Genomic DNA, 27,837 nt, shown 5'->3' with positions numbered 1-27,837 from the left:
AACCGCAAGCCCCAGAGGCTTCCCAGCAACTGCCCAGCTGACCTGCTACATCTAGCCCTACACCTGCTTAACACCATGACAAAAAAAACAGCTTTTCATCTTAAAAAAATAAAAAAATACGAAGCCATCACTGAAGTCACCTATAGCCATAGTTACAAACTGTTCAATCAGAAAAATAAACATTAATTTTAAACGGGAATCCTGTTTTACTGTTTACATTTGTAAAGAAACAGTGCAACCAGACTGGATTCTTACAAAAACACAACAAAGTGCTTCACAGGAAAAATGTGAGAGAACACACACACACACACACACATATATCCAAAATCTGGGAACAAGAAATATAAACGACCAGAACACAAAACAGTACAAGAAAAGAAAACCTTTATTGAATATAAAAGTAGGCTGTGCAGTTGTTTTCACTTCTAAGTACGGGTGTCTAACTGAGACACAGATTACAAACTCCCAGCAGATCACTACCCAGCTGAAAATTGTCCATATTTTTGAGGTCCAGAATTGCTAAGTAGTTGTGTGTGCCTTAAAAGATATGTGCCCCTTGCCACACATCAGAGTTGTGGTTATACCCCCAAAAAAGTAGAATATTCCTTGCCACAGCGAATGAATGGACTATAATGAGATAAACCGATGTCTGAAGCAAAAAAAAAACATCAGATTGGAGGTACATGTATGAGGGCTGTTGTGGCGAAGACTGTCTTGTAACGGAGATGGTATCTTAAGTGGTGCCTTTTAACAAACGATTGAGTAGCTGTACAGTAGACGTAAAACACATCACCAACCTAAACAAAGTACTTAGAAGACTTGTTTAAATAGCTCAGTCAATGTAGGGTGCATCAAAAATGTACTATATGTAGAATTCTGATTGGAAAGTAAAATCCCAATTTTCTCCAACATAGTTACAAAGATGTTTCAAAAACTCGATGTGTTGAAGCACACACTGCTTTGTTCCACGTGATATGGTGTTCACAATCCACGCAGTCTCTGCACCCAGAGTCCTGACTGTCCATCCTTTCTGGCTTGGTAGCATGCATCGACGACCTCAGTCTTCCACTACGTTAGGCTCTCCTCATGGCGCACGTACTCGCCAATGTCAGCCTGGTGAAATACTACAATCGCCATCGGGTCCACCTTCCTGCACTCCAGGGTTGATTTTGCAGCTACGCCGAATCCCTAGGTAGTTTAAAACAAGATATTCAAAACAATGGCAAAGTTCTGATTTCTGACCATCATAAACAAAAATATTTTCGAGTATTGACTTAGCATTTTTATTAGCAATTAACTTGTTTTCTATGCCCTTCCATATTTCCACAGATTCCAGAACCCTCTACACATCGGACAAGGTCAACATTCATAACTATTTAATTAAAAAAGTTAACAAGATGGTCTTCATGTACACACACACACACACACACACACACACACACACACACACACACACACACAAAATTGTTAATCCCACATCTTGGTATTTTGAAGATATTTATATTAGAGGTAGGTAGATATGGAGCTAAGAATAGCAAACCTACAGTTGCCTACATAAACTTACCTTCATAATATTTTGACATTCAGGCTACAACGTTTTGGTAGCACAACAGTTTGGTGCATGATATTCCGACATACAACCACCAGACTGCCACATGGCTACTACAGATGTACATGGAGCACTGGGGACGACAAGATATGGTAAGCCAACCAGACTGCTACTTGGATAAAGAGAGCAGAGTGTCACAGAGAAAGGAAGGCCGGTTCACAGAGCCCACCAGACTGCACAAACAGGACAGGAATTTAGATATGCAAGGACTAGCGTAACTTCACATGGGGACAGTGGTGAGGTTGGTTCACAAGACACCCCCCCCCACTGATAGGCAGTGAGATGCCTGAACGACTAGGCATCTAAAGGGAGGCCTAAATGGACTAGGACAAATATGCCACATCCACCAGCCAAACACAAATCTAGAGAGCAAGGCATGTTAGAATACCAAAAGGTTAAGGGGTCAGACTTCCAGGCTTCCAAAAATAGCATTGCAATGCCACTGTGCTGTTGGCAAAATCAGCATGTTGACCCATCACCCTACTACATGGACAAGCTATTAAGTGGAGTTGACCTCCTTTAAAGATAGGGAAGCAGGAGCAACAATGCATTACACACCATCAGATAGGAAAGCAGATGGCCCCGACACTCAAGTTGGTACATACGAGTCACGCTCCTGGATTCAAGCTTAGATGCAGATGAAGGAAACCACAGCCATGATTAACTTCAACATGAATGAAGATTGACGCAGTAGCCATTCTGGACTCAACAAACCGAGTAACTGTCCACAGTGGACCTCTGCATCACCCATGCACTCCACAACACATGGCTAGTACCTACCAGTGGAATGTCTGCCATTGAATAAACCACCACACCCTGGTATTGAGAGGTGTTCTCAGTAATTCGACCCAATCCAGACTTAAGCACATGGTTTCCATAGAGGAATGACTGCTCTGCTCCTGGTTTCACCCACACCTTGTACTAAATACAAAAACAAAAATCAGCAATGGTGATGAATTTAGAGCATTATTAGCATAAACAAAACATTGATGACAGTCATAATATGCAGAAGGTGGATATTTCACAAAGAATATTTCGACAGACTTGGAAATAGCACAAAAGTACACAATGGCAGCACAGAGACAAGAAGTAACATGTAGAGGGTGATTCTGGTGACAGATTAAATATTTAATGGACCCAGTAACTGCAGAAAGTAGGAGCAGACATCTTAAGAATACACTGAAATGTGGGTAAGCAGTAGGGGAATATTAGAGAAAATAAAATGTTCCCCTCGCCATAATATAGTCATGCACAGATAAGTCTAAGTAGCAACCATGTATGTTTTCCTAATTTAAAAAGCCAGCCAAGCACTATTAAGTCACAAACAGCTGTATTTAATGCTCCAGTGTGCCTAAAACTGTTGGGATTTTGTACGAGTTTTAAGACAGTATTTTATGAAAAAAACAGCGTGTTGTGCTGCTCATAGATCACCCTACCTTGGCATAAGGAGCAAGATAATCCAGCGCTGTGATATGAAGACGAAATTTCTGCGTCTTGGTGAACTTCCCAAAGCAGGTCCCCAATGACACTAATTTGTCTCTAGCAATGTTTGTAGCCAACTTTAGGATTTTTTCACTGAAAAAAATGTAAATAAACACTCTTATTCTTTCAACAGCAAGATAACAAATGCTGGCAATGAAACGTATAACCTACATCATCAACGATGCCAAAAGCAAGGGTCATTACACTGGAGAGGCAACTGCAGTGAACCAGGAAAACACAAAGCCACACTAGAAGCCTGAAATAAGTGGTCACAATTATAAAAATAAAAAAAAACTACAGATAAATTCCCGTGAAAGAGATGCAAACTGAAGACAGAGTGAAAAGGTAGTATATGCCCTCTATGCTCCAAGAGTCTCTCAAACGAGGGCCGGCTGTGGCACAAACAATACTTATCGAGAAAGGTACACTTAATGGCTGGTTTTATTGTTATCTAATAGACCTACTTTGCAATAATACATACTTCTAATAATTCTTTAATCTAGAAGTCTGCATGCCTTTACAAATTGTAAAGTTAGTGATGCAAAGGGAACATATTTTCACACAGTACCCTTCAACAAAAAAAGTGGGAATTACACATAACTTTTACATCTGAAAATTAAAAAGCCTAGTAAAAGAGTTGTCACCTTAGCAACCTTTAGAAGAGCATTAGTGAAAAGGTCCCAACACTGATAGCTAACAACTCACCTGACATAGTAGACACGGTCATTATGTAAACGAAAACAGTACACCCCATCTGGTCTGTCCAATAGTAACTTGATATTCTCTCCAATGCTGCAAAAAATAAAAAATAAAGTAGCCCTTCGTTAGTAGGACATACTATTTAAAACCATACTGGTCTTCGCAAGAGTCGCAGAATCACTCCATGGACAATTTTACTCCACACCCATGTATTGTACATCGCTATACTAATGGACTCCATGCATTAACTACTTGGGTTTGAGGCCTTGAAAGTGATGACCTTCTTCGATCCACACATAGAAGGCAATTCTATCAGGCACACACAGTGATAAAGATAGTCTCTGCTCCATATGTATTTACGAACCATATATCTTCAGCTTTATACAAAATACTACAGGACACTTTTGGCACCTCCGATAGCTATGCCTGGGGAAGGGAGTAGATGTTACAAATTCACTATGTGTTATGGGACAAGGAGGGCTGTTCACAAGGAACTGAAAGCCCCACCCTCTCCAGCACCCCCTCTCCAAGTTATTTCCATATTTTTAAGTCTCGCTTACACAGAGCATGCTCTGCGAGAGGTATTGTTTACTATTCAGTGGACTCACAATCAGCCCACATCATGCCATTAATTATGTTCATTGCGACTTGTTTGCAGGCTTTCAATTGTTTAGTACCCGTAGGCTTCCCTTAATTTCTTGTGTTAGCTCCTCCATGGAGCGTGAACTAAGTACATCTGTTCTTCCTCTTCTTTCTGCAACACTTATTTCTTTTATGTGTTTCGATATTATTCCTGGAAATGCAATGTGATTTTTCTACTTTCAACACAGGCATACAGTTTCCTGTTTATGTTGCTTTCACCCCATCTGCTGTCTCTATAGATGCTTTAGTTACTTACATCCCCAACTATACTATTCTACACCACTCCACGACACTCCACTGTATACCAATCTACTTATCTGATAGAGACTTCTAATATCAGATTCCTTGCACGCTGTTAAGTTGCGTTGGTCAACTCCACATCAGTCGTTGGCATCAGGATGACTTGCGGTCGTACATAGGCACCACCCAGGCATGCTGGTGTCAGTTCTTTTTTTCCCCCTGCGCAGATCCAGAGAGCTTCCCTGGTCATTTTTTGACCGCATTCAACCTTTTTGTGGTCTTTTTGACTTTGGTGCGTCAAGGAATGTCTCGAAAGGCTGGCTTCAAATCTTGTGATGCCTGCCACCACATAATGTTGGTGACAGACCCGTACCTGGTGTGTTTGTGGTGTCTGGAGTGCAACCACGACCCAAAGTCGTACTCCGAGTGTCAGGCCATGAACCCTAAGGTTCTGAGGGCGCGGTCCCGAAAGCTTATGGCGACCCGGGGCTCGACTCAGTTGCACTCCCAGTCTTGCTCAAGAGGAAGGTAAAGACCACTCATGGAGTCATCACCACTCCTTCCCCTCGTCCCATTCCAAATCTTCAGGTCACAAGAAAAATAAGAAGAAGAAAGCGAACGTCCTTCAACTTCACCCCGTCCTCGGCTGATGTGATACGGGAAGAGTGTTGACGCTCGAGGCCTCCATCCACAGAGCTTTCTTCTAGGTCCGCTCTGCGCCTCTCCGAGTTTCCGCAAGCCGGAGCCACCTCTGCCCAGCTCAGGTCTTTTATGAGGCAATGGGCCTCATCTTTGGGCAGACCGAACCCCCTTCGGTGCCTTTAGGGCATCGGTTGTGAGCCCTTTAGGTTCCACGCCAGCGGCTCCAGTCCCAGTCTCCGAGGGACCCTCCGGATCCACGCCAATGCTGGTCGTGCCAACGTGACCTTCATCGGCACCAACTAAGACATTGACACTCTTGACGTCAGTTGGGCCCACAATTGACCAAACCCTCATCCCTGACGACCTGGAACGGTGTTGATTGACACCGCTTCTGACTTTGACAGGGCCTACTCACCCAGGTTGGCTTCTGATTTCTATTCGTGTGGGTACAAATATGAGGTAAGATTGGAGAGGACACTGTACCTGTTAGAATACCAGCTTGACAACCCAGACTTGGACTGGGCACAAGAATTGGGCGAGGCTAGTGATCTGGATACTTCGAGACACTGGCACTGCTTCTCCGCCTGCTGTGGCTACGGCGGAGGGAGCGTCTTACTCCATGGGGGTCAGGAGGGTGGCTGAGGTCCTTGGCCTTAAGCTTCCCTCTGTGGCAGTCAAGACCAACCTCCTGATAGAGGTACTTCAGCCTGGGGCTTCCACTTCGGAGCCTCTTCTTCCATTTAATGAAGCCCTCACAAATGTCCTTCTGGGTATTTGGTCCAGATCCTGCACAGGGGCTCCTGCGAATAGGACACCTGCACGCCACCATTGGCACACCCAGAATTACCCTAAATTCCTGTCCCAACCCCCCCATGTCTGAGAGCCTTGTCATCTAGGCTTCTTCTTCCTCTAGTGCATTCACATCACCTCCCAGTGATAGGGAATCAAAAAGAGTGGAAATGTTTTCTTCCTCCAGTCTGGCATTGCAGTCCCTGAAGACTGCATGCCTTTTGGGCCACTACATCCATTCATTGTGGGATACGGTCAAGCACGTATTGCCCCACGACCCAGGAGGAGGCCTAGGCTATCATCTTCCAAACAGCTGCTGATGGGAGGGATGCGGCTAAGTTTCCATACGTTGTGGCCTTGACACGACTGACTCAATGGGCAGATCGGTTGAATCGACAGTGGCCTTGAGGCACCACGGCTGGTTGCGGACATCTGTTTTTTTTTCAGGGGATGGCCAACAGTCTCTCATGGACATGCTTTCGATGGCACCCATCTCATCAGAGACAAAAGCCGACTCTGCACTCAAGAGGTTAAAGGAGTCCCGAACTATGGCTCCGTCCCTTGGACTTACCCCTCCCCCTCCCCCAACACAGTCTGCTTTTCACCCCTTTCGTGGTCATGGAAGGGGCTCCCCATCATATCCTTTCCCTGCCAGCCACCAAACCGCGAATGCTACTTGGTCACTGGACGGCCGGGGGTGCAGAATACCATGGGCTCATGGGACAGGGTACCAGGTCTGTCCAGTCACCCCTGCCATAGCTACCAAACCCTCCTAGTCCGTTCCACCATCTCAGATCTGTTCGGGGCAGAATCTGACATCACCTGTCCCACTGGTAATCCATCACGACGGACAGGTGGGTTTTGCAACTAGTCTGAAGGGGCTACTCCCCCCCCCCTTTCTAGACTGCCCCTACGGCCATGCCTCCATGCTACAGCCACTTACCGGAGGATCATCTGGCACTTCTCCGTAAGGAAGTTGCAGCTCTCTTGGCCAAGGCAGCCATAAAGAGGGTCCCTGCGCCATAAGTAGGCTGTGGTTGTTATTCCTGCTACTTTCTGGTGCCCAAAAAGGACAAGGGGCTAGGTCCTATCTTAGACCTTCAGGCCCTCAAACTCTTCTGCAAGAAGGAGAATTTCAAAATGCTCACTCTGGCTCAGGCCTTGTCTGCCTTGGACCCAGGAGACGGGATGGCAGTGTTGGACTTCCAGGACGCTTATTTCCATATACCCGTCTTGCCTGCCCACAGGTGCTACTTGCGATTCGTGGTAGGTCACGAGCACTTTCAATTTACCGTGCTCCCCTTCAGCCTTACCAGCGCCCCTCGGTTGTTCACAAAAGTGATGGCAGTGGTTGCAACTCACCTGCGCAGGTTAGAACTTTCAGTCTTCCCCTACCTCGACGACTGGCTGTTGAAGATGAACACGCCCCAGAAAGTCACCTCCCACCTTCAGACTATGGCAAACCTTCTGCACTCGCTGGGGTATAATACAAACTTGCCGAAGTCACACTTGACTCCTTGTCAGACGTTTCCATTTATCTGAGCTGTTCTGGACACAGTGCACTTTTGGGCCTGTCCTTCTGGAAAAGAAAAGAAAAAGTCCAGGATATTCAGGCTATGATTCCAATGTTTCAGCCTCTATCCTGAATTTCGGTGAGAATGACTCTGAGGCTGTTGAGGGCCTTCTGGTGATACATGCCAGGTGGCATATGCAGGCTCTGCAGTGGGACCTGAAGTTCTAGTGGGCGCAGCATCAGGGGAATCTCATCAACATGGTCCAGATCTCAGAGGGAACTGCGAAAGACCTGCAGTGGTGGCTTCCGAATCACGACTGGGTCAACAGCAGATCCCTCTTCCTTCCCCATCCAGATCTTACAGTAGTGACAGATGTGTCACTCCTGGGATTGGGCAGCCACATGGGAGAGGCGGAGATCTGAGATCTCTGGTCTCCGGTGGAGTCCGGACTGCACATCAATCTTTTGGAGCTCCGGGTGATCAGGCTTGCATTGAAAAGCATTCCTTTCCTCTCTAAAAGGGAAAGTGGTGCAAGTGTTCACGGACATCACTACTGCCGTGTGGTACTTCAACAAGCAGGGCGGAGTGGGGTCGTGGACTATGTCAACAGGCTCTGTGCCTCTGGACTTGGCTGGAACATCAGGGCATAATCTGGACAGTTCAACATCTAGTGGGCTCTCTGAACACAAGAGCAGATGAACTCAGCTATCGATGCATAGTCGATCACGAATGGAATCTCCATCCATAGGTGGCGCAAGGCCTCTTTCAGCAGTGGGGAGAGCCTTGGTTAGATCACGGTGGCGCCTATGTACGACTGCAGCATCATCATGGCAACCACGATGCCAACAATGGACATGAAGTCGATCGACGCCACCTAACGGTGCGCAAGGGTACTGCACAAAGAAAAATCTGTGGCTCCAGTCTGATGCCCAAGGGAAATTCTAAAGTAAGGAATCTGCAACTAGAACATGTCTCTACCAGATAATCATTATCAAAGGTAAGTAACTTGTTCTGCGCCACTTCACACCTCTCTACACCACTCCACCCTACATCACTTTACTCTGAGCCACTATACTTAATGCTGCTCCATCCCACTTTTCACAACTCTGCTGTACCAGGCCTCGAAAAATCTACTCTCCCCTTTGCTATGGCGAGACAGATTTAATTAGGGTGAGCTATTTTTTGGGGCCTACAGGTCCAATATGGAGGTAGAGCTGGAACTGCCACAGAACAGATGTTCTGTCCTGTCAGAAAGTGAATGACCAGAAAACATGCCTTTAAATCTTGTTGTTATTGTCACATTTCCTGTGTGTTCAAAGACAGAGGTCAAATGTCAGCATATGTCTTCTTAAAAAGTTCTGCTTATTTTATCCTGGAGATTGGTGTTTAGTTTTTTACTGGCTACAAAATTATAGGTTTTTGTAACATGAACTGTCTGACGATCGTGCTGGGTATACAACAATTAAATAACATAAATGCCCTGTACAGGTATTTCAGTGTGTATATATTTTCTGTAGTTTATAAAGCAAATTTTTGTAATTCTGAAGTGAGATGGGAACAAAGATTTAATAGGATCAAAACAAATCAGAATTCTTTGTGATTAGCAAATTATAAATATTTGCTGAAACCTGATTTCCACACACTGTTGCTTATAAGCTCTATAGTTTTATCAGCAGAGCTGCATGTCAGTAGGAAAGATTGTGCCCATTTCAATGGAAAATGTCAGTCTGTAAAATACAGTGTGCTACCACATCATGCTTTAGAAATATATTAAAATTGAGCATTTTAAAATATGACCTGAGAAACATTCCTCCTCCTCCCATCCGGATTACAATGTCACTACGATACAAGTCAGGGATCATGTGTTCCCTATACATGGGTTAGATTTTTATTACAAATGGACCAAAAGTTTAGTCTATTGAATCAAACAAAAGTTTTTGTACAGCAGAAATGCTGAACTCATATATTTGAAAGTACGGTCATATGTGATAATGAAGAAAAAGGTGGCCCGGTGAAATAAAATATTTTCCTAGGATGGGTCAAGCACCTTACAGTTAAGTTGAGATCATTTAAGCCACTAGACCTAGAGGTCTGGTAACATTTTACTGATTTTTGAGGTGTGTACACTACTACACCACAAATCCATGCAAATCTTCTCCCACGACTCTGCTCTGCCACTCTACTGTAACCTATGCCACTAACATTTAGCCACGCCACACTGCTATACAACATGGGTAAAAGACATTGGCAAAGCCAATAAATCATAGGTGAAACCAATAAGCTTTACCAATGATTTTGTATAATCAATTAAGAAATCATCCCCAGCATACCTCCATTCGCTCCCCTTTGCCACAGGTTTGTATGTAGAGTGATGCTTTGCAGCTAGGTCTGTTTTGTAACTTACCCAAAATACATAAATATACCATCCTTTCTTGATTACACCCACTTAAATAAAAACATGCACTTTTTAGCCTTGATGTTTAACGTCTGAAATTTTTAGCAACTTTTAGTTTCTTTATTAAATGTTCTTGATCATGTCTGAATTTTCTTTAGATTTTTTTTTTATTGTTGTAACAACTGTAAGCACGAAATTCCAAATGTGATGGTACCAACAGACTTCCTGATCTCTTACCACAATAACTTTTCCTACCCAACATAAACCTCAGAGTGGACTAAGGCCATCATTTTACAAGGGTTTTCAGATGGTACAATAATCTTATTCGAATGCATGGCTGCCCAATTAGTATGAAAAGAATGAAGCACTGTAACCAGCAACTGTCTTCGAATTTATGATTTCAGCACGTAAGAAACAGCATGATTACACCAAACAAACATTGATCAACAAAACCAAACCAGAATTGCTTTGACTTTTCAGTGAAAAGATCTTCATTTTGCACAGCGCAGAGGTACAGCATTGGGAGAAGTACTGTAAGCTCAGAAACACACAGAATAAGCGTATATAACTAGGCAGCTGTAGTGTATGCGCACAGGTACAGCGTTTTATTCTTGAACATTTTGATTGTCGTTTATTGGAAACGTGAGACCAATATCACAAGATCTGCTACTAATTATGGAGACCATGAATGCCAAGTTGTGTTCCTTTCCTGATGCTGCTTTGGAATGCTGTCTTTATCAGGAAGTAACCCCAAGCAAACTGTATCAGTGTCCGGAGAGCACCTTTGGATTATTGTGCCTGGTTCTGGGTAGCAAGGTCATGTGTAGAATTGTCTGGGGGGGGGGGGGGTGGGGGGGGGGGAAGGCTGAGTGTGTGCATAGCTGGGTTGATGAACGGGTGGGCAGATGGGTGAGAGGGCAGTATGGGCAGCAGAATGCTTACACTTGATGCAGCCTCCTCACAACAATGTATTGACACATTGCTGGCTGGAGTGTTCTTCCATAAAAGGAGATCTGCAGGTCAGTGAAGCCAACATTAAGCAGTAAACGGCACACGTTCCGCTGCACTGTCTTCAGGCAAACTGAGCCTCCATCAACCACACACTGCTCCATCCATGGCTCTGGAGTTATCAGTGTCCAGTTGAGAAGTGGCAGCCTAGCTTCTCCCTTGTGGTGACAGCAGCTATAAATTGCCTGGTTAGAGCACCAAGTCCAGTTACAATTTCCAGCTGCAATAGCTATACAGTGGTTTACACCTGTTCATAAGGATATACATGTATGACAACAATCAAAGTTAATATTCAAATCAAGGACACATTTGAACAAGCATTTGCAATGCAATAGGTCTTGCATTTGCTTGAGTTAGAGATATTGGCACTGTAAATTCGTAACTGGACTTTTCTTGCCACATAAATTGGTCAACCCTGCCTCATAATTTCGTTTTTTCCAGCCATGTAATTCCAGTGGCCCTGCATATAACTAAAGCACTTCCATTTATCTTCTTCCTCTTTCTACAGCAAAAAATGAAAATGTTGCCATTTGGCATCCTAATTTAAGTCTGCCACGCTAATTCCAATAGAAAACCACTCTCACCACCCCGCAATCAGCGTTGCCGGCAGGCTAAAAAAAAAATAAACAAGACAGCTATGTAGGAGTAACAAGAGAAATAAACTAGAAGGGTCACCAAAACATGTCAAGAGTGTTCAAACAGTCATGGTGTAATAAAAGGATGTTAAGTTGGCCTAAAGTATGGTCATAGTTGTAATAAAGAGATTATTAAAACATATACAATTATCATATAAACCTTTATCAGAAATGTTGGCATTAGACAGCAATGCCCAAAACAGGCCCTAGAGGGCACCACAACAAAAATATAATTTGTAAGAAACATGGTCATGTAACCATATTGTTAGCTCCAAGAGGGGATAACCCCACGAAAAAATATAGGAGAAAGTAATGCAGTGTAACCATATACTTAGCCCCTGGAGGGCATTTTTAGGGGTAGCAGGCCTACTGCAATGATATTACAAACAAGGCCGTTAAAACAAAACTTCTCCTAGCTGTAAAACAAAAGTTGTAGCCATGAGAAAGCTAGAAACACAGTGAATGGTGGAAGGGGTTATTATTTTGGTGGTCTCCACTAACCTAGTGTGGGGACCCAGAGATGATTTAGACAGAAAGTAGTTTGAAGGTGGTCTCATTGTCCTAGGACAACCACAGACTGAGTTATGTGCAAAAATGTTTTGTAAAAATAATGCCCTGCAAAGCATTGTGAAGAAGGTTTTTGTGCCGCAAATAATATCGTATGTTGACTGCAATGGCCAGAACAGCCTCTAGAGGACAGGACAATAAAAATAGCATTTGGGAGAAAGATGGTAATGTAACCATGCAATCAGCCATCAGAGAGCATAACCACACGAAAAAAGAATGGGAGAAAGTAACAGAGTATAAATATATATTTATCCCCTAGAGAACATAGTGCATTACACATTTTCAAGGCTGGCAGAACTATGATATTACAAACAAGGTCCATAAAACATACATTCTACTCAGCTGTAAATCAAACGTTTCAGCCATAAGAAATGTTAAGCAGATGCTGAATGGTGAAACTAGTTATTATTTTGGGGTCCCCACTAACACAGTGTAGAGACCTAAAGATGAAGTAAACATAAAGAGTGTTTTGTTGTGAAAGTTTTGGTGGTGGTCCCATTGACCTAGGACCACCACAGCTTGAGTCATGAGCACAAATGTTTTGTAAAAGTAATGCCCTGCAAAGCATTATGGCACAATTTCCATGACATGAATATTTTAATATGTTGATATGACTGTAATGCTTAGAACAGCCCCTAGATGACACCACAATGGAAATAGCATTTGTAAGAAACATGGTCATGTAACTGTATAGTTAAGCCCTAGAGGACATAACCACACAAAAAAACAGCAGAAAACAATGCAGTGAAACCATGTATTTAGCCCCTACAGAGCATAGTGCATTACACATATTCAGGGCTAGCAGCCTATAACGATGATATTACAAAAAAGGCCCTTAAAACATGAACTCAGCTGTAATACAAAAGTTCTAGCCATTAGAAAGGTTAAACAGACACTGAATGGGAGAGGTTATTATTTTGTGGTTCCCACTAACCTAGATTGTGGACCCAAAGACGATGCAGACAGAAACAACGCATTGTGAATGTTTTGGTCGTGGTCCCATTGTCCTAGGACCACCACAGGTTGAGTTATGAACAAAAATGTTTTCCAAAAGAATGCTTGTAAAGCATTATGGGACGAGCTTACTGAGTGCAGTGAATATTGTAGTATTGGCTCTCTTGCTGCGCCTGGAAAGCCGCTTTCTCTTTGAAGATTTCTGTTTTATGTAAAGCATTCACCAACTTCAGGTGTATTAAGGGGCCAGCCACATGATAAGACTCGGATTAGGTAACTGAACAATATGACCAGCGCTCTAATACTGCTGAGCGAGTTCACACAGCTGTGCCTGTTCGCGCTGTGCCATGGCTGCCATGCAGCACGAAGGGAAGAGACAAGAAATAGTTCTCCCACGCTGAAGTATATCGGCAATCTTGCAATAATTCATGTAAGAATGGCAGTCTGCAAGGCGTGACAAAAACAGCCTGAAGGCCGGACAAAGGTAAAGCGGCTACCCATAACATCAAGTGGGTTTTGAAAGACAAGCCCATGAATGAGTTAAAGTGATGGGCGTGAGGTGGGCTTGGTTAAAAGCCCACAATACTTATAACAGGTCAAAGCGCTTGCGCTCGACCTAAAAATGTATGACTGCCAAAATTATGAAAACTCCTCAATGTGCATCACTTAGCTATGTGGTGGAACTCGTATTAGTTATTGTTTGGGGATGAGGTTGGCAGGTTCTAGAATTGAAGTGTTCACGGCTAGAGTACTGACTCAATCAGTGACTGAAAGGATAGCTCTGACTGCATATTAACGGATGTGGATTGGCGAGGGTTCTTACCTTAAATAACAGTGTGCCCCAAAGAGGACAACTCCGTTATTCAGAGTACTTTAAGACATAGTGCTATAAGGAGACAGGCTTCAACAAGGGATTTTCCTCTGACCTGAGTTAGGATGCACTGGCACAATCAATCAATAACCGACTTCTAGAGCGCGACTTGTCACCCGCAGCACTGCAGAACAGAGGCTTCTTCTGAAAGATGGATGGCAAAAAGTGGTAGGTGTTTCTCACCAGAGGTTAGAATGGAGTGAAAAATTGGAGTTCACAGGGCTGTCACTGTCCCCAATTGAAAAAGTAATGACTGCGCAGGGTACTCTTTTCTGGTGTGTGGCTGTGAATGTAGAGATAGGATGCGCTTTTTCATTCATACATTAATTTGGTCTATGCACTGTAAGAACTAAGGGTTTGATGTATGAAACACTGGTCGCAAGTGGCAATCAATGTGGAATTTTGCTAACAAACCTATGTACCAATAGGTCAGTTCATAAAATTCTGAATAAAAAAAATAAAAAATAAAAAAATGGGTTGCACTTAAACCTACCTCATCAACTTTCATGACATACGTTGCCAATTACAACTTACTATGATTGATGGCCATCAGAGGGATGGTGGCTTACTGAGGTCACCAGACCACTGCGTCTGATCAGTTTTAATTGCTTCTAATGAGACACCCAGCTGGATTTTATACTTTCTGGGAGGTTATTCAGTTGTCATTTCTGCAAACGGGTGTGTAGTGACTGGAAAGGTTGCTACTGTCTACAGCTCCTAAAGTAGCATTATACGAGCCACATGATATATGGGAAGGTTTTTTTTTTTTTTAGAGGAGTCTATCGATTAAAAAAATGTTTTTAGGCTTTCGAAGCGATTTAAAAACTCATACATAAAGCTATTTTGGAGAAGGAAGCAGAGAGCAAGAGAAAGATAGGAAAACACACAGACCTAGAATCATTTGTGTTCGTCTGTATAATATGTATAGAAAATACATACTTATATAACATGGAAAGAGAGAATATTGTTTGTTACACAGGAAAAAAACTGCTGTCCAATACATTTTAGTTTTTAACACCAGTCTGACACATTACTATTTTGCTAGTGATTTAAAACGTACTATGATCGAATATGTTTTTTTTATTTCTTAAAGACATTTAGAAGGTATAGTCTTCTGGTACTTTTTTATGTCTAACATTTTAGAAGGCTTAAATCTTCTCGCCAAACTATTGTCTTTCCAGAACACAGAGTGGCTTTTTGTCAGCGGGCTTCATCAATCGGTCTGTTAAACTGTCATTCACATTTTGATTCTGACCACTACAGCATGAGGTAATCTGTCTGCCCATTGCCACTGGCTCCCTTCAATTAGAATGGCTGCCCAAAGCCTGTGCAAATTGTTCAAATGTCTAAAAATAATTATGTTCCCTTGAGTGACAGTTGGTTCAAAGTGTGCTTCTTTTTATTATTTTGACTTTAAGAACCAGTTAATTATTTTGCTTGCACTTCGGATGCCAGTTAGATGGAGATTTAATTTTCATCTTTTTATAGTTGTTGTTCTAAAATGTTTTAATAACATTACAACATTGTAGCTGTCTACAATATGAGTGCTTGCTTAGGTCATGATTTAACCGTGTCTTCTTCACAAACAATTATTATAAAATACAAGGCACAACTTTTTTTTTTTTAGTTCAAAAGCATAACTAGTAAAATAGCCACAGGAGTGACTGTTTCATTAATTTAACATTTATTGCAAGCATAGGGCGGCCACATTTATGGATTGGCATGTTTTGTTTTATTCTTGAGGGTTTTTTGAGGCATCTTTTTTTTATGTTGGTACCAGGGAGGAGAAGCTTTCAAGCGGGCAAAAAAATCTGCTTTCCGTCGTCACCATGTTGCTGTCCTACACTACAGCTCCTTAAACCATGGGAGCTGCAGAATAGCACAACCACAGCAAAGTAGTGCTACTGCTTTGTTGGGCCTTATATAACAACATAGTCAATTTACTTTTCAATAACCGCAAAAGTGGCACATGCTGAGCTATAGAACAATATCTTGGTGGACTATGCAAATATGATCTTAGTTTCTTGTTAGCGCTCCAATATTGTGCAGACTAAGCTCCAAGAAGCTGTAGATTGTGTTACATATTTTATAGTTGCAGGAGTCTCTGAACACGAGTTTCAGTAAGTTATAGCGTATTTTTTAGGTACATTTGAGACCGGATTTAAAAAGTCTGCCTATGATGGGAATTAGATGAGAACCTGACTGGTGCAGCACTATAACGCATGCAGTACAGTAACACTGCGCAACTCTAGATAGAAACACGTGGGCACAAAAGCCGAAATGTTGATCGAGATACTCAGATTCTAACTTTTGCAACTTGGCTACTAGATCACATCGCCTTTATCATTAAGTAGCAATGTCATACAAGGAAAAAAGGACTCGTCTGAGATGACTGCCCCAAGCAGAAACAGCAAGTACCAAGTTGAAAAGTAACTATATACTTTTCTGGTGTTGAAGCTTATTGGAATCTTGCAAAAATGTAGAAGTATAAATAAAATGTGCATTTCTCCAGTACGCACAGCTAACAAACAGCTCTCTCCACCTACAGATCTAAATCAGTATTCTCCAACGTAATGGTACCTAGTTTAATTGATTTCAGAAGGAAGGAAAGCCTAGTCAGCCCTTCTGAATTTGAATCTGTAATCTTCAGGCTCCACAAAGATTGCTGAAGCAAGTGGCTCAACCAACTGATCTCCCCACTAAACAGGCTTCTAATACCTTGAGGACACGAAAGCAGGTGTCCAAAACATAACTAGAAAAAACAGCATGGCGGCCAAGCCTATATAGAAAGCTAGCCAGCATTCAGATTAAACTTAAAAAAAAAAAAAAAAAAGTATTTTAACAAAAACTAAAAGTATATCGCCGATGGAAATGTGTGAAAAGAAAGTAGAGCATGTCAAAAAGCCAAAGTCATACATGATCCATTAGCAGCACCTACATCGACAACACAGAAAGCTAATTGGATCTTGCAAGGAAAAGGAAAGCTCTATGTAAACATCAGTACAACGCAGCTGGTGTTGCCATACTGCTTTGAATTAGACTGAAGGGACCATTCCAATTTTAATCAGCATTTGTGTAATCTAATCCATCAGAACGCTTTTTTTTTTTTATCAAGTGAGTCGAGTGACACAAACTGATGAGTGTGGCATGGTGATCTTAAGTGGTTCTTTACAGTTCCCCAATCCCGTTGCTCTGCACTCAACTCATTTTTCCACACCCATTGGTCCCAGTCTTACAACAAGATACTTCTCCTGCTTTCGCCAACAAAGCAGATTACCAGTTCCAGGGGGTTTTGCTACGCAGCTGTGAACGACGTCTTTATGCTGCTTCCTTACATCATCCAATCGCTGAAAACACGGACCTCGCCGCTAACTTAAATGAAGGACAGTCCAGCAGGATAGCAACAGAAATCAGTCCAGCTGCCAGGACATGCAGCAACAAACACCACTGATGAAAGGTCAGAGGCAGATAGTGTGCCAGGGCAATTGGTAATTTTATGACAGGTCACTTATTGCCTTTAAGTTCTGCAAGGGCGGGGATAAAATCAGTCATCATACTACATGCAGACTGTCGTATAACAGATGCAGTCCTAAACCTACTGTCCTTGTGATGTTCTAGCTTCTTCTGGGAATGTTTAACTTACAAAACAGTCTAATGATCATGTCTAAAATCATCCTAACGTCTTGAATACTAATGCCCAATTTTTTAGCAGATAATGTATGTGAGGCACAGAAAGGTGCATTCATTTAACCACCCCACTCAGTATGGGCAACACTGTGAAGACAATTTTCAAACTACTTCCACTATCGAGAACGTAGCCACTAAACTGTATCCTTATTGGAACCAACAAGAGGCCTCTTTACCAATAGTCTATTACACTAGCATTGGTTGGAACGTAAAGTGGACTTAAAAAGCCACACCCTTACAAACTGGACTAACAGAAACACCAAACATGATTGCTAAGGTCGACTCTCAGAAGGTCATGAGCATGGTTTTGGATTTAAAAGCAGCACTAAAATGCCAATGGACTTATCAAAATGCTTCTAATATGTATTTGAAATAGCAGCATCATACAACCATCTTCTGGAAAATCACAAACGAAGCTTCTTGAAACTGTCTGCCAATTTAAAAGCAGCAAACAGAGAAAGGTACAGATTTGCACCTGTGCATACAATGAATGACTCAGAGAAAAGAAAATGTGCCAACATCTTAAGACATATTTCCAGAAGACTGGCAGATTTAACAAATAACATGACTCAGTGTGTTACACAGCTCAGTGTTTTCATCCACATGCTGCTGAAATCTCTGTGACTGGCATGTCGCAGCTTTGAATGCCAGCAGTGCAGACTTTGCCTGTTGCAGTTCTCACATAGATATACAGGCAAAAAAGTTAAGGCTTTATTCAGGGTTTGATGGACAGGGTACACCGTCAAAAACATAGCGAATTTATAGTCTGCAACTTTACAAGTGCAATATAGTCAACAGCACTTCAACTACGGGTGATAGGAATACACCATATTTCAGCAGACTGTGCTGTCTGCAAAACTCGAAATAAGTCTCTTTAATATCCAAGCATAACTAAATGTACGGTTCCAAGTAAAATTACAGCATTTCTATGTCATTGACCAAGACAAGAACAAGTTATTTTTACCCCAAAATATTTAAGAGGACTACAAATAGATGTGTGGGTCTGATTTTTTTTTTTTTTAAATAAAAATGTTCTACCACCACCAGCTGAAAATAAACTGCAACTACAGATCAAGTGGTCTGGTGCAGAGCTAAATAATCAAATTAATATTTATGTAAAGCAGAGTATAGCTAGGCATCCTTCCAAGTTCAGAGACATTTAGATGAGTGGATTCTGGCCATTCTTTCAATGTGTTCAAATGACTTTGGAGTTCAGGCTGAAGACAAACGGCATATTACAAGCCTAATGCAAGCACTTAGAGCGAACAGGAATATCTTAACAATGCATGGCCTCTATAGAGAGGCAAAGTGAAGGGAGCCTAAAAAGGAATCATACTTCTTGTATAAGAAATCAGCACATCAATGAATAAACTTTGCAGCCCCTTGCTATTCCAAGGACAACTGGGCTGCAGACATTAATCACATTAAAGGGACAGTGAAGGAGAAGACATCTGCTATGGTGCAGTGAACACCAAGGCAAAATAGTAAAGAGGTTTGGAAACTGGACTGGTGAAAAAGATTCAGAGAGTGAAAAACTATTTTAAAACACAAATTAAGTCTTAGGTATTGATGTATTCACTTTCTGACATTGTTGGTCCACGAACTAAAAGGAATGCGACCCAAGACATCCAGTGGAAATGCTGTTTGACAATTGTGCGAGAGCCCGGAGTCCACTTCTGAAGGGTAAACACACCAAATTGAGACAAGCATTTTTGCCTCACATTTCAACAAAGCTCTAATGAAGTTAACAATACCAGAGCAGCCTGGGAAGATTTATGGCCCCAGCAGGGGAGATAAACAATGCCCTCTGTATGGATGTTTCCGAGGCCTGGCATGGAGGAGGCCTGGAGAGAGACTCCAGATTCTACAAGTTTCACATCATTGCTTGTAGGTTTAGCTATATTCTTCCAGAAAGGGCATAAAATGTTTTTTGTGAGCAATGGGCTAAATATTTAGGCACCAGGTGTTTCTTTTGTAATATAAGCTTATTTTCGGAACCAGAGGTAAACAAGGACAGGATTGGAATAAAGCCAAAACAAACAAGTCAGCGACATGTGAGGAACGGAATGCTGTAATAAAAACGTAGGCAGTTACCAGCCTAAAACTCACACAATGAAAAGACAGCAACAAAGAAATTACAAAAATGAGTCCGTCACAGCAACAGATCAACAAACCAAAGTGGAATAATACAGTAGTTGGACACTGCTCTGAAAATGAAAAAGGAGGGAGAAAAAGGCAGAACTGACCACTAGCAAGCAAGGATTTCTAAAGGACACTGAAACCAACAAATGAAATCGCTTTAAGCCATAAGAAGTATACTATAAGTATACATGAGGTTGAACGCTTATGCTCGACCAAAAAATATAGAATATGCAGACCTCACTGCCAAACTGGTTACTTACTTCTGTATTGCACACCACACTGCAAATGAACCTCCCATGCACAATCGTAGCAGAGGTTGGATGGAAAAAAAACAGACCAATTTGAAGCTGAAATTATTTTTTTAAGAACAGAATTGTATGTTCAAACTATCCACAGATGAATTCGGACCACATGATGACATGGGTTGACCTTTGCTAACACAATAATCCACAGTTTCTCCAAAACAAGCATTGAGAACAACACCGACCATTTGTGAAATATGTATCTAAATTGCTACACAACTTACTTGGTTACATACTACTGACCACGGCACTACCACAATTTAAGTATTCACAACCAGCACAGATTACTGTATGAACACATTGAAGGCACACACTGGCGAACGTGGTAATGTATACACGTATGGGTGAGATGAGGTCGCAGGCTGTGACTGCTTTACAGATGCTGAAAGGTTTCCTGCCGTTAAGAGGATGAGCAGCACAAAACAGATACTTATTAAAACTACATAGCGTGCAAAATAGGAAGGGACAGATCTCAGTAGTCCCGACTGTAAATATGTTACAATTTTAATTCTGCTGATACTTTTTTTTAAAAACACATATTTAAAGGCACGAGTAACTAACCAGCGACCCAGACTCTAAATAAATGTCACAGTTCTAATTGTCTGTCTGCCTCTTTTCTTTCTATACATCATAGATACAAGACCTGTGGCTCCCACTCCCAGCTTGACTAAATATAAAAAGAGTTTGTTTAGGTGACCAATTCTTAACAAGAAAGTAGTGTGTTATGTCCATTTCACAGAGTGGTTTGCAGTAAACCTGTGTAGTGTTATGCATTGGTGGCCTCATTTGTATTGGGGAAGATTACAGTAATTGCTCCATTACCTGATATGATAAAAGAACTCAAACATGAATATATGTTTGTTGGTGTTAATTTTTATATTACTTATGTGTTGATTAATTCTATGGGAGACTGTCCTTAGCAAACCTGAGCACCAAGTAACAGGTTACACTTTCATATTATCTATATCTTTCCTAATAGGGTTAGACAGAAAAAGTAGCAAATTGAAGGGTTCTGTCATTCCTTGTTTGGTTCTGGGGAAATCCTTGCGACTTTCCAAGACAATATGATACAGGAGAAACTTGTTAAACTTGGCCATAAGTAAGATGAGAAAGGAACCTTAAATCACCTTACATCCTATCTTCAAGTTTGTTTAATCTTGTATGAGCAAGAGCAGATGCAGTGGTGGCCGGCAGCTTTAGGATGGAGGGGGGCGGGAAGCACACACACACACACATTTTTTCCACACATGCACGCACATCCATTAACAACACTCATAACATTCAAACATGCATGCACGCACCAAACATTCATTTTAAAAGATCACACACACACTCATTCTTTCACACACACATGCATGCACATCCATTAACAACACTCATAACATTCAAACATGCACGCACGCACCAAACATTCATTTTAAAAGATCGATCACACACACTCACCTTCAGCCTCAGAGGTCCCAGGAGGGTCGGGACTGCTGCCTTCCCTCACTGGCTGACCTCAGGTCAGCCAAAGAGGAAAGGCAGCAGCCCCAGCCTCGTCACAGAGTGGGATGGGGTCAGTGAGACTGCTGATCCCATACATCACTGATTAACATTCGCCCTGGGCGCTTCAGGGCTTAAACCTGAAGCGCCCAGGTCAAAGTCAATGGGTGACGTTTTCCTGGTCACCCAGGGGATGGCCTTGAGGCACCTTTGCTGAGCAGAGGCGGTCACGCCCATAGGAGCTGTGACCTCCTCAGTCCAGCAAAGTTCAACACAGGCAGCCAGGAATCTGCACAAATCGTGCATGTCTGCTCCTGGCTGCCTGACCTAAACATGAAGAGTGTGTCAGGCTGACCTTTGTTCAGCCTGATAGACACTCTTCATGAGGGATAAAGGGTGTGGGGCAGTGGCCCCTCTGCCCTAAAGGATGGCCGCACCTGGACAGATGCTTACTAAAGCAATGTCACTTGTTCAATCTTTACAATTTTAACAACCCTTCATATATCCAAAATAACTGATCATAAGCACGCAGAGCAACAATTATTGCTGGCGAAGGGGCACATCAACGATGAAGAATGTCATCTAGTGTAGGTCAGGGGTGTTGCATTCCTTTTAAAAAATATATACAGTTGGCCAGAGCCACGAGTTTAATTTAAACCTAAAGACCCTGAAGTGGTTTGGGGTTGATTGGCTTCCCTACGCGAGCAGCCGAAACTGTTTTAATTCTGTGTTCACTTCTTCAATGAGGAAGCAGTGAGACTTCTTGAAAAAATCTTCTCTTGTTCCCTCAGTATTAATGATCTCTTTTGGGGAATACTAAAAATGACTTGTGTTAAGTTGGGTCCCTTTCAGGCTTAGACAAACTGAAAAACAATGGCATGGAATCCTATCTTAACAAAGGGGCTTTGTCTAACTCCATTAAGAGTGTTTGCGTCCCGATCTCTCAAGGATTAGGAACTCAAACTACACCAATACTAGTCTTGTGTTATTTGTATTCAAGTGCAGAGGGGACATGCAAGGTGGATTGTGGGTTATCTCCAGGCGCTGGGCCACGACAGAGTTGCTTAAGATTGCTGCCCTTTACCCAAGGCCCAGAGAACAACGACATATTTGGATAACGCTATGGCCGTGAGAAGCTAAAAATAATTGAATGAAAGCTACCCATGCGCTTAACAAGTGAAGCTCAAGCAATGCCAACCAATCATCAATCACTCTCTTAAAAATGACCCAACCAGTTCCATCCTCGGAAAGAGAAGGATTTACTTGCGGTGCCTATCATATTGCTGCCATGCGTCGTTTTATATTGTCTGGCGAGGTATCCTGGCATCTAATACCATTTTTTTTCTCACAGAAACTCTCTCGTAAGTACACTGCTTTCCTGTCTATCTTTCTCGCAGTGCACTGTCCTACACCTACACCCAAATAGTAACCACACTTTCCTTTACTTACTATCTCGACAGTTTCTCGAACATGGTCTTGGTCTCCTCTTCTGTCAACGGTCTCATGTTTAACGCTGAATTGGTAAAAAACAGTGCTAAAGTTCCAGCAGATGCCCGCGTGTGTAACCAGTACTAAACCCCGCCCCAAAGCCTACGTATTTGCGTCGGCGCCGGAAACAAAACACGTCAGTCTGGGAATGAAGAGGAAAGATTGTAAGAGGGACCTCGGAGCACTGAGAACTGCATAACAGAGGCGAATATTTAAGCATTTACTCCAATGTAAGGAGATATAGCCTTGATTTTATAAAAACGTTTATAAAATACCATATGCACCTAGACACGGCTTCGTTCGTTTTAATTATTTATCATTTAAGTCCTAAATAAAAAAATATTGTCTTGTAGGGAAGGAAACGTGTACTTTACTCTTATGTCTTTAATTGCCTTCTTCGTTTCTTCTGCTGCTTATCGGCTCCACGGCTTCCGTAAAAATGCCAGAGTAGGCACCACCGCCTTTTCAGTTTATCTCCGAAATGGCGCCTTGCTTTACTCGGTACGCACCGATACGGACGCGAGTATTGCTGTACAACTAACACACAGTTGTGTTTTGACACGGTCAAGATGGCCGCTCCTCTCCGCCTCTGCTATTGGCTGAGGCTGTACTTCCTAGTTCCCTAAACTGTTGCAGCAGTGACACTTCCAAGATGTCGGCGGTGGACGTGGAAGATGAGAGCATACTGGCTTCAATTTTTCGGGAAAGCTTCCCGGAAAGCTGGCGAGATCAGCCGGACTTCGCGACCTATCTCCTTGAGCTTAGCGGTTGCGGAGTGGAGCGGCTGAGCCGGGAGCCAGAGAGGCTGCGTGAAGAACGGGCGCAAATTCTTCAGCAGACACGAGAGCTGGCTTTCCGCAATTATAAGACTTTTATCCGTACGGCTGAATGCACAGAGGACATTTACCGCCGCTTCGGGTTGGTGGAGACAGGCGTTTCGAGCCTATTGGGGAAGTTGCCTAGTTTCCAGGAAGGATGCAGGTGCGTGGGCACTCGCTCTTCATGTAATTTTCCACAAATTCACCCATGGGTGGATTTTTAATCTGCAAAGCTGTGCACTCTGTGACTTGTAGTTTCACATTGCAGTTCTAAGTCTTGATCTTCACGACCAAGTGTGCAAACAGCCATTGGCTAAAACACCACTGCTGACTGAACTGGTAAACCTGACAGGTCCTTTACCTGACAGTCATGACGAGGGGTGAAGTGGTTGAGAAAGTTGTAGGGGTAAGAAAGAAGATGAGTGAAGTAAGGGCATTGTTGTGTTGTGAGCAAGGCCGCTCCGATCGCAGTTAACATGAACAGTGCAGCCGTTCATAAAGACTCGGACACCGGTTTGTTGGATACTGGACACGCGGGAGCCTTCCGGGGTCCTTTTTATTTAATCCGGTTACGTCACGGGCATGAACCATTAGCTAACATTACAGCAGGGGAGATTAGTATCATCTTCCTGCAGTAATGAGTGTCACAGGCGGACCCATGACTAAACATAACATTCCTCCTTTACCCCAAAATAAAAAAACATATAACACCAAAACTTCATGCCCATTTCCACAAATGAATCATGAGAACAAACACAGTGTTAAATTCTGATTTACACATACAGAATACATCCTATAACTGATCAGCCTACCACAAACTCTTTTAGTCTTGTAGAACGGGATGGATGTGGCCGCAAACTATAACGACCCAAACCTTGCCTTAACGTAAGTGAGCCACCTGGCTCCACTCTAGGTACTTCAGTCTCTAAGATTGGCTGACCCTCAGAGTTATGCACTTCAGGGCTCTGCATGCCACCAGATTAAAAAGCTGTCGGCTGTTTGACTTTGAGATGTGGATTCACCCTCACCATGTCTTACAATGCTCCCATTGTCTGTAACAACTGTTGACATCCCTCCAACCCTTGTTACCTCACAGTCTGGAACACTCACCACTTTGAAAAACTAAATGTTTCTCGTGACTGTCTCCTGGCCTCTCTGGGCAGTGGTCACGGATCCTTTTCAAAAGGTAGTACAAATATGCTTCCTCCTCTCCTGCTTCTTACAAGAACCAGATCTCCTATGTGAACAACACATTTCTTGGCTCTCCTTTTCCTTGACATCTTGTCATTTTTGTCCTTTCTCTGTGACAGGGCCTTCCCCACACGACTATGGAGTTTAGACGGTTCCTGAATCTGAGGAATGGTATCCCATGCGTTTCGGTTTTTGCATAAAGTACTAGGTGTCTCTCCTGTGGTGACATAATGAGTAAGTCGGTACTCCCGCAAGAAAGCATAAACAGCACAGTCCACATTGTGACCACCAGCCAGGGCGATTCGTAGCACTTTGTTGAGAGTCCTCATGAAACGTCCCACCTCTCCATTAGCCTGAGGCCAATGAGGGGTGATTTATTTTTTTATTTTTTTAATGGACAATTCCTCTAGACCGAAGGTATTCAGCAAACTCTTGGCTTGAGGACGGGGGCCCATTGTCAGTGCGAATCTCATGCAATAGACCATGGGTGGCCATAATTTTTTCGAGGCGAGGAATGATCTGAGATGCTGTAGTCGATTCCACAATCTCAACCTCCGGATACTTTGAGAAGTCGTCTATCACTACGAACATGGGACGTCCATCGGGCAGACTCTCAAAATCAGCACTGGCTCAAAACCACAGGTCAGGATGGATAGGCCCGGTCTGAATTGGTGAGGGATGTTCAGCTGGTCCAACCGCTTGACACATCATACACTGACGTACCGCTCGTTCAACGTGGTCATCATGTCCTGGAAACCACACCTTACTTCTCAGCCTGGACTTTGTCTTAACCATCCCTTGATATAAAGCGTGGGCGAGCTCCACTACAGACTGTTGCAACGACAAAGGAATCACCAGCCGGTGTCCTCTGAGCAGACATCCTTCAGGAGATATAGCCAGCTCCTGTCTAACCTTGTGCAATGACGACAGCATGGTGCGGGCCTCTGTCGTTCTGAGAGTCACATTTTTAAGTACAGAATGCCATTTTCCGGATCCTACGGCCACTATTACCAACTGCAAACACTCATCACTATCTGTGGCTACCTTAATTTCCTCAAGTGAAAGAGGCAGTGGCCGAGATCTCTCTACAATCAGTCTTACATACTCCTCTACTTCATCCGCATCTGCGACTTCTCGAGGGGTAGCAGGCCGGGCATGTCGTGAGAGGTAATCAGCAGGATTCAACGAGCCGGGTCGATATACCACCTGAAAACGATAGTCTTGCAACTGCAAAATCCGCTTTTCTATTCGTGGCGGCGGTTTGGAGGAGGATCCATTAAATAAAGGTATCAGGGGTTTGTGATCAGTGTGCGCTATAAACGTCTGGCCATATAGGTAAAGATGAAAATGCCTGCAGCCCCAGTGCACTGCAATGGCCTCATTTTCAATCTGGGAGTAATGTTGCTCAGTCTCTGTCAGAGCACGGCTGGCATAGGCCACAGGAGCCCATTCCCCATCCAGTTGTTTTTGTGCCAACACTGCCCCCAATCCAGTGGGGGTAGCATCCACGGATATCTCAGATTCCTTCCAAGGATTAAAATAGACCAGAGTAGTGTGTTCCGATAACGCAGACTTGGTTGCTTCAAACGCAGCATCTTGATCAGGTCCCCACTCCCACACTGCATTGGCCTTGGTGAGATCTCTGAGAAGAGCTGTTAGGTTTTTGATAAAACCCCCACAGTAATTCAGCATGCCTAAATAGCTGCGAACACCGGATACATTGATGAGGGGCGTGGCAGATTGAATGTCTTTGACATTGACTGGATCTGGCATTACTCCTTCCCCAGAGAAACGGTAAAGAATGCCACTTCCGTCTGTAAAAAGAAGCATTTGTCTCTGTGAAGAGTTAAGCCATTTTCTTGAAGCCTTTGGAAAGTTGCTCTGAGCCGACAAAGATGTGATTCCATGGTAGGAGCATGCACAAGTATGTCATCGCTGACATTGATGACTCCGGGCAGGCCAGCAAGTAACCCCCGAATGGTGACTTGAAACAACTCTGCAGCGCTAGAGATTCCAGAGCTCAAACGCTTATACCTTCTGAGGCCTACATGAGTGGAAAAAGTTGTTATGCCTCTGGAGTCAGGATGTAACATGAGCTGGTGGTATCCAGCCTGCAGGTCCATCTTCGAGAACCACCTTGACCCTGCAACCTCTGCAACAATGTCATCCACTGTAGGTGTTAAATGTCGTTCCCGCTTAATGGCAATGTTTGGCAGGCGCATATCGACACAAATCCTAGCCTCTCCCGGTTTTTTGGGTTTCCTAGCAATCACAATGGGTGATACCCACGGAGTGGGACCATCGACCTTCTCTATCACGTCTGCTTGTTCAAGCTTCCTCCGCTCTGCCTCCACTTTTGGTCGCAGATGGAAAGCAACGCGGCGATGCTTTAATGCGACCGTCTGTAAGGACTTGTCAATGTGCAGACGTAGCATGCGGTCCTTCAGGCAGCCTATACCTTTGAATAACGCTCCAAACTCAGTTAAAAGGCTCTCTACAGTTTCGAGGTGAACATTGAAAGCAAATGAAATGAGATTTAGCTGCACTGCCGTCTGGCAACTTAGTAGCATGTCAGAGCCAGGCTTTGTGACAAATACTTTGGTGTGCACTGCATTCTCCTCATGAGACATTGTTGTGGTGAAAACACCTGCCAAAGGCAGTGGCTGCAATGACCCAA

At 43.2% G+C, this 27,837-nt stretch overlaps 2 protein-coding genes across 5 annotated transcripts in view; one reads left to right on the top strand and one right to left on the bottom strand.

The window, feature by feature from the left end:
* Positions 1-367: 367 nt before the first annotated feature.
* NIP7 (nucleolar pre-rRNA processing protein NIP7) lies at positions 368-23,276 on the bottom strand. Its single transcript, XM_069216772.1, has 5 exons — positions 23,113-23,276; positions 3,797-3,883; positions 3,046-3,184; positions 2,390-2,530; positions 368-1,188 (listed from the first exon to the last, which is right to left on the bottom strand). The coding sequence occupies exons 1-5, from the start codon at positions 23,166-23,168 to the stop codon at positions 1,069-1,071; spliced, it is 543 nt and encodes a 180-aa protein (XP_069072873.1). The 5' UTR covers positions 23,169-23,276; the 3' UTR covers positions 368-1,068.
* A 59-nt stretch (positions 23,277-23,335) lies between these two features.
* Positions 23,336-27,837, top strand: part of COG8 (component of oligomeric golgi complex 8) — a 204,401-nt gene continuing 199,899 nt past the window's right edge. The window contains exon 1 of one of the 4 annotated variants that reach the window (XM_069216766.1): positions 23,336-23,381. Coding sequence is in view for 2 of the 4 variants with exons in the window: in XM_069216768.1 (XP_069072869.1) it covers positions 23,804-24,132 (329 nt within the window). In the remaining 2 variants the exon portion in view is untranslated. Of the gene's footprint in view, positions 23,382-23,725; positions 24,133-27,837 lie in introns of those variants that run through there. The other 3 variants (XM_069216768.1, XM_069216767.1, XM_069216765.1) reach the window with 3 other exon arrangements.

Source organism: Pleurodeles waltl, chromosome 12 (genome assembly GCF_031143425.1).
Source record: "Pleurodeles waltl isolate 20211129_DDA chromosome 12, aPleWal1.hap1.20221129, whole genome shotgun sequence".
NCBI lineage: Eukaryota > Metazoa > Chordata > Amphibia > Caudata > Salamandridae > Pleurodeles > Pleurodeles waltl.
This window is presented reverse-complemented; position numbering and strand designations above follow the sequence as displayed.

What these genes read in the sequence shown, in the direction of transcription:
- NIP7 (XM_069216772.1), bottom strand. Translation starts at nt 23,168, where the DNA reads ATGAGACCGTTGACAGAAGAGGAGACCAAGACCATGTTCGAGAAACTG. An exon ending in ATCTTGCTCCTTATGCCAAG is followed by an intron (nt 2,531 to 3,045) that starts GTAGGGTGATCT and finishes TTTTGTATTTAG; the next exon opens with TACAAGGTGTGGGTGAAACC. An exon ending in CAATGGCAGACATTCCACTG is followed by an intron (nt 1,189 to 2,389) that starts GTAGGTACTAGC and finishes TAAACTACCTAG; the next exon opens with GGATTCGGCGTAGCTGCAAA.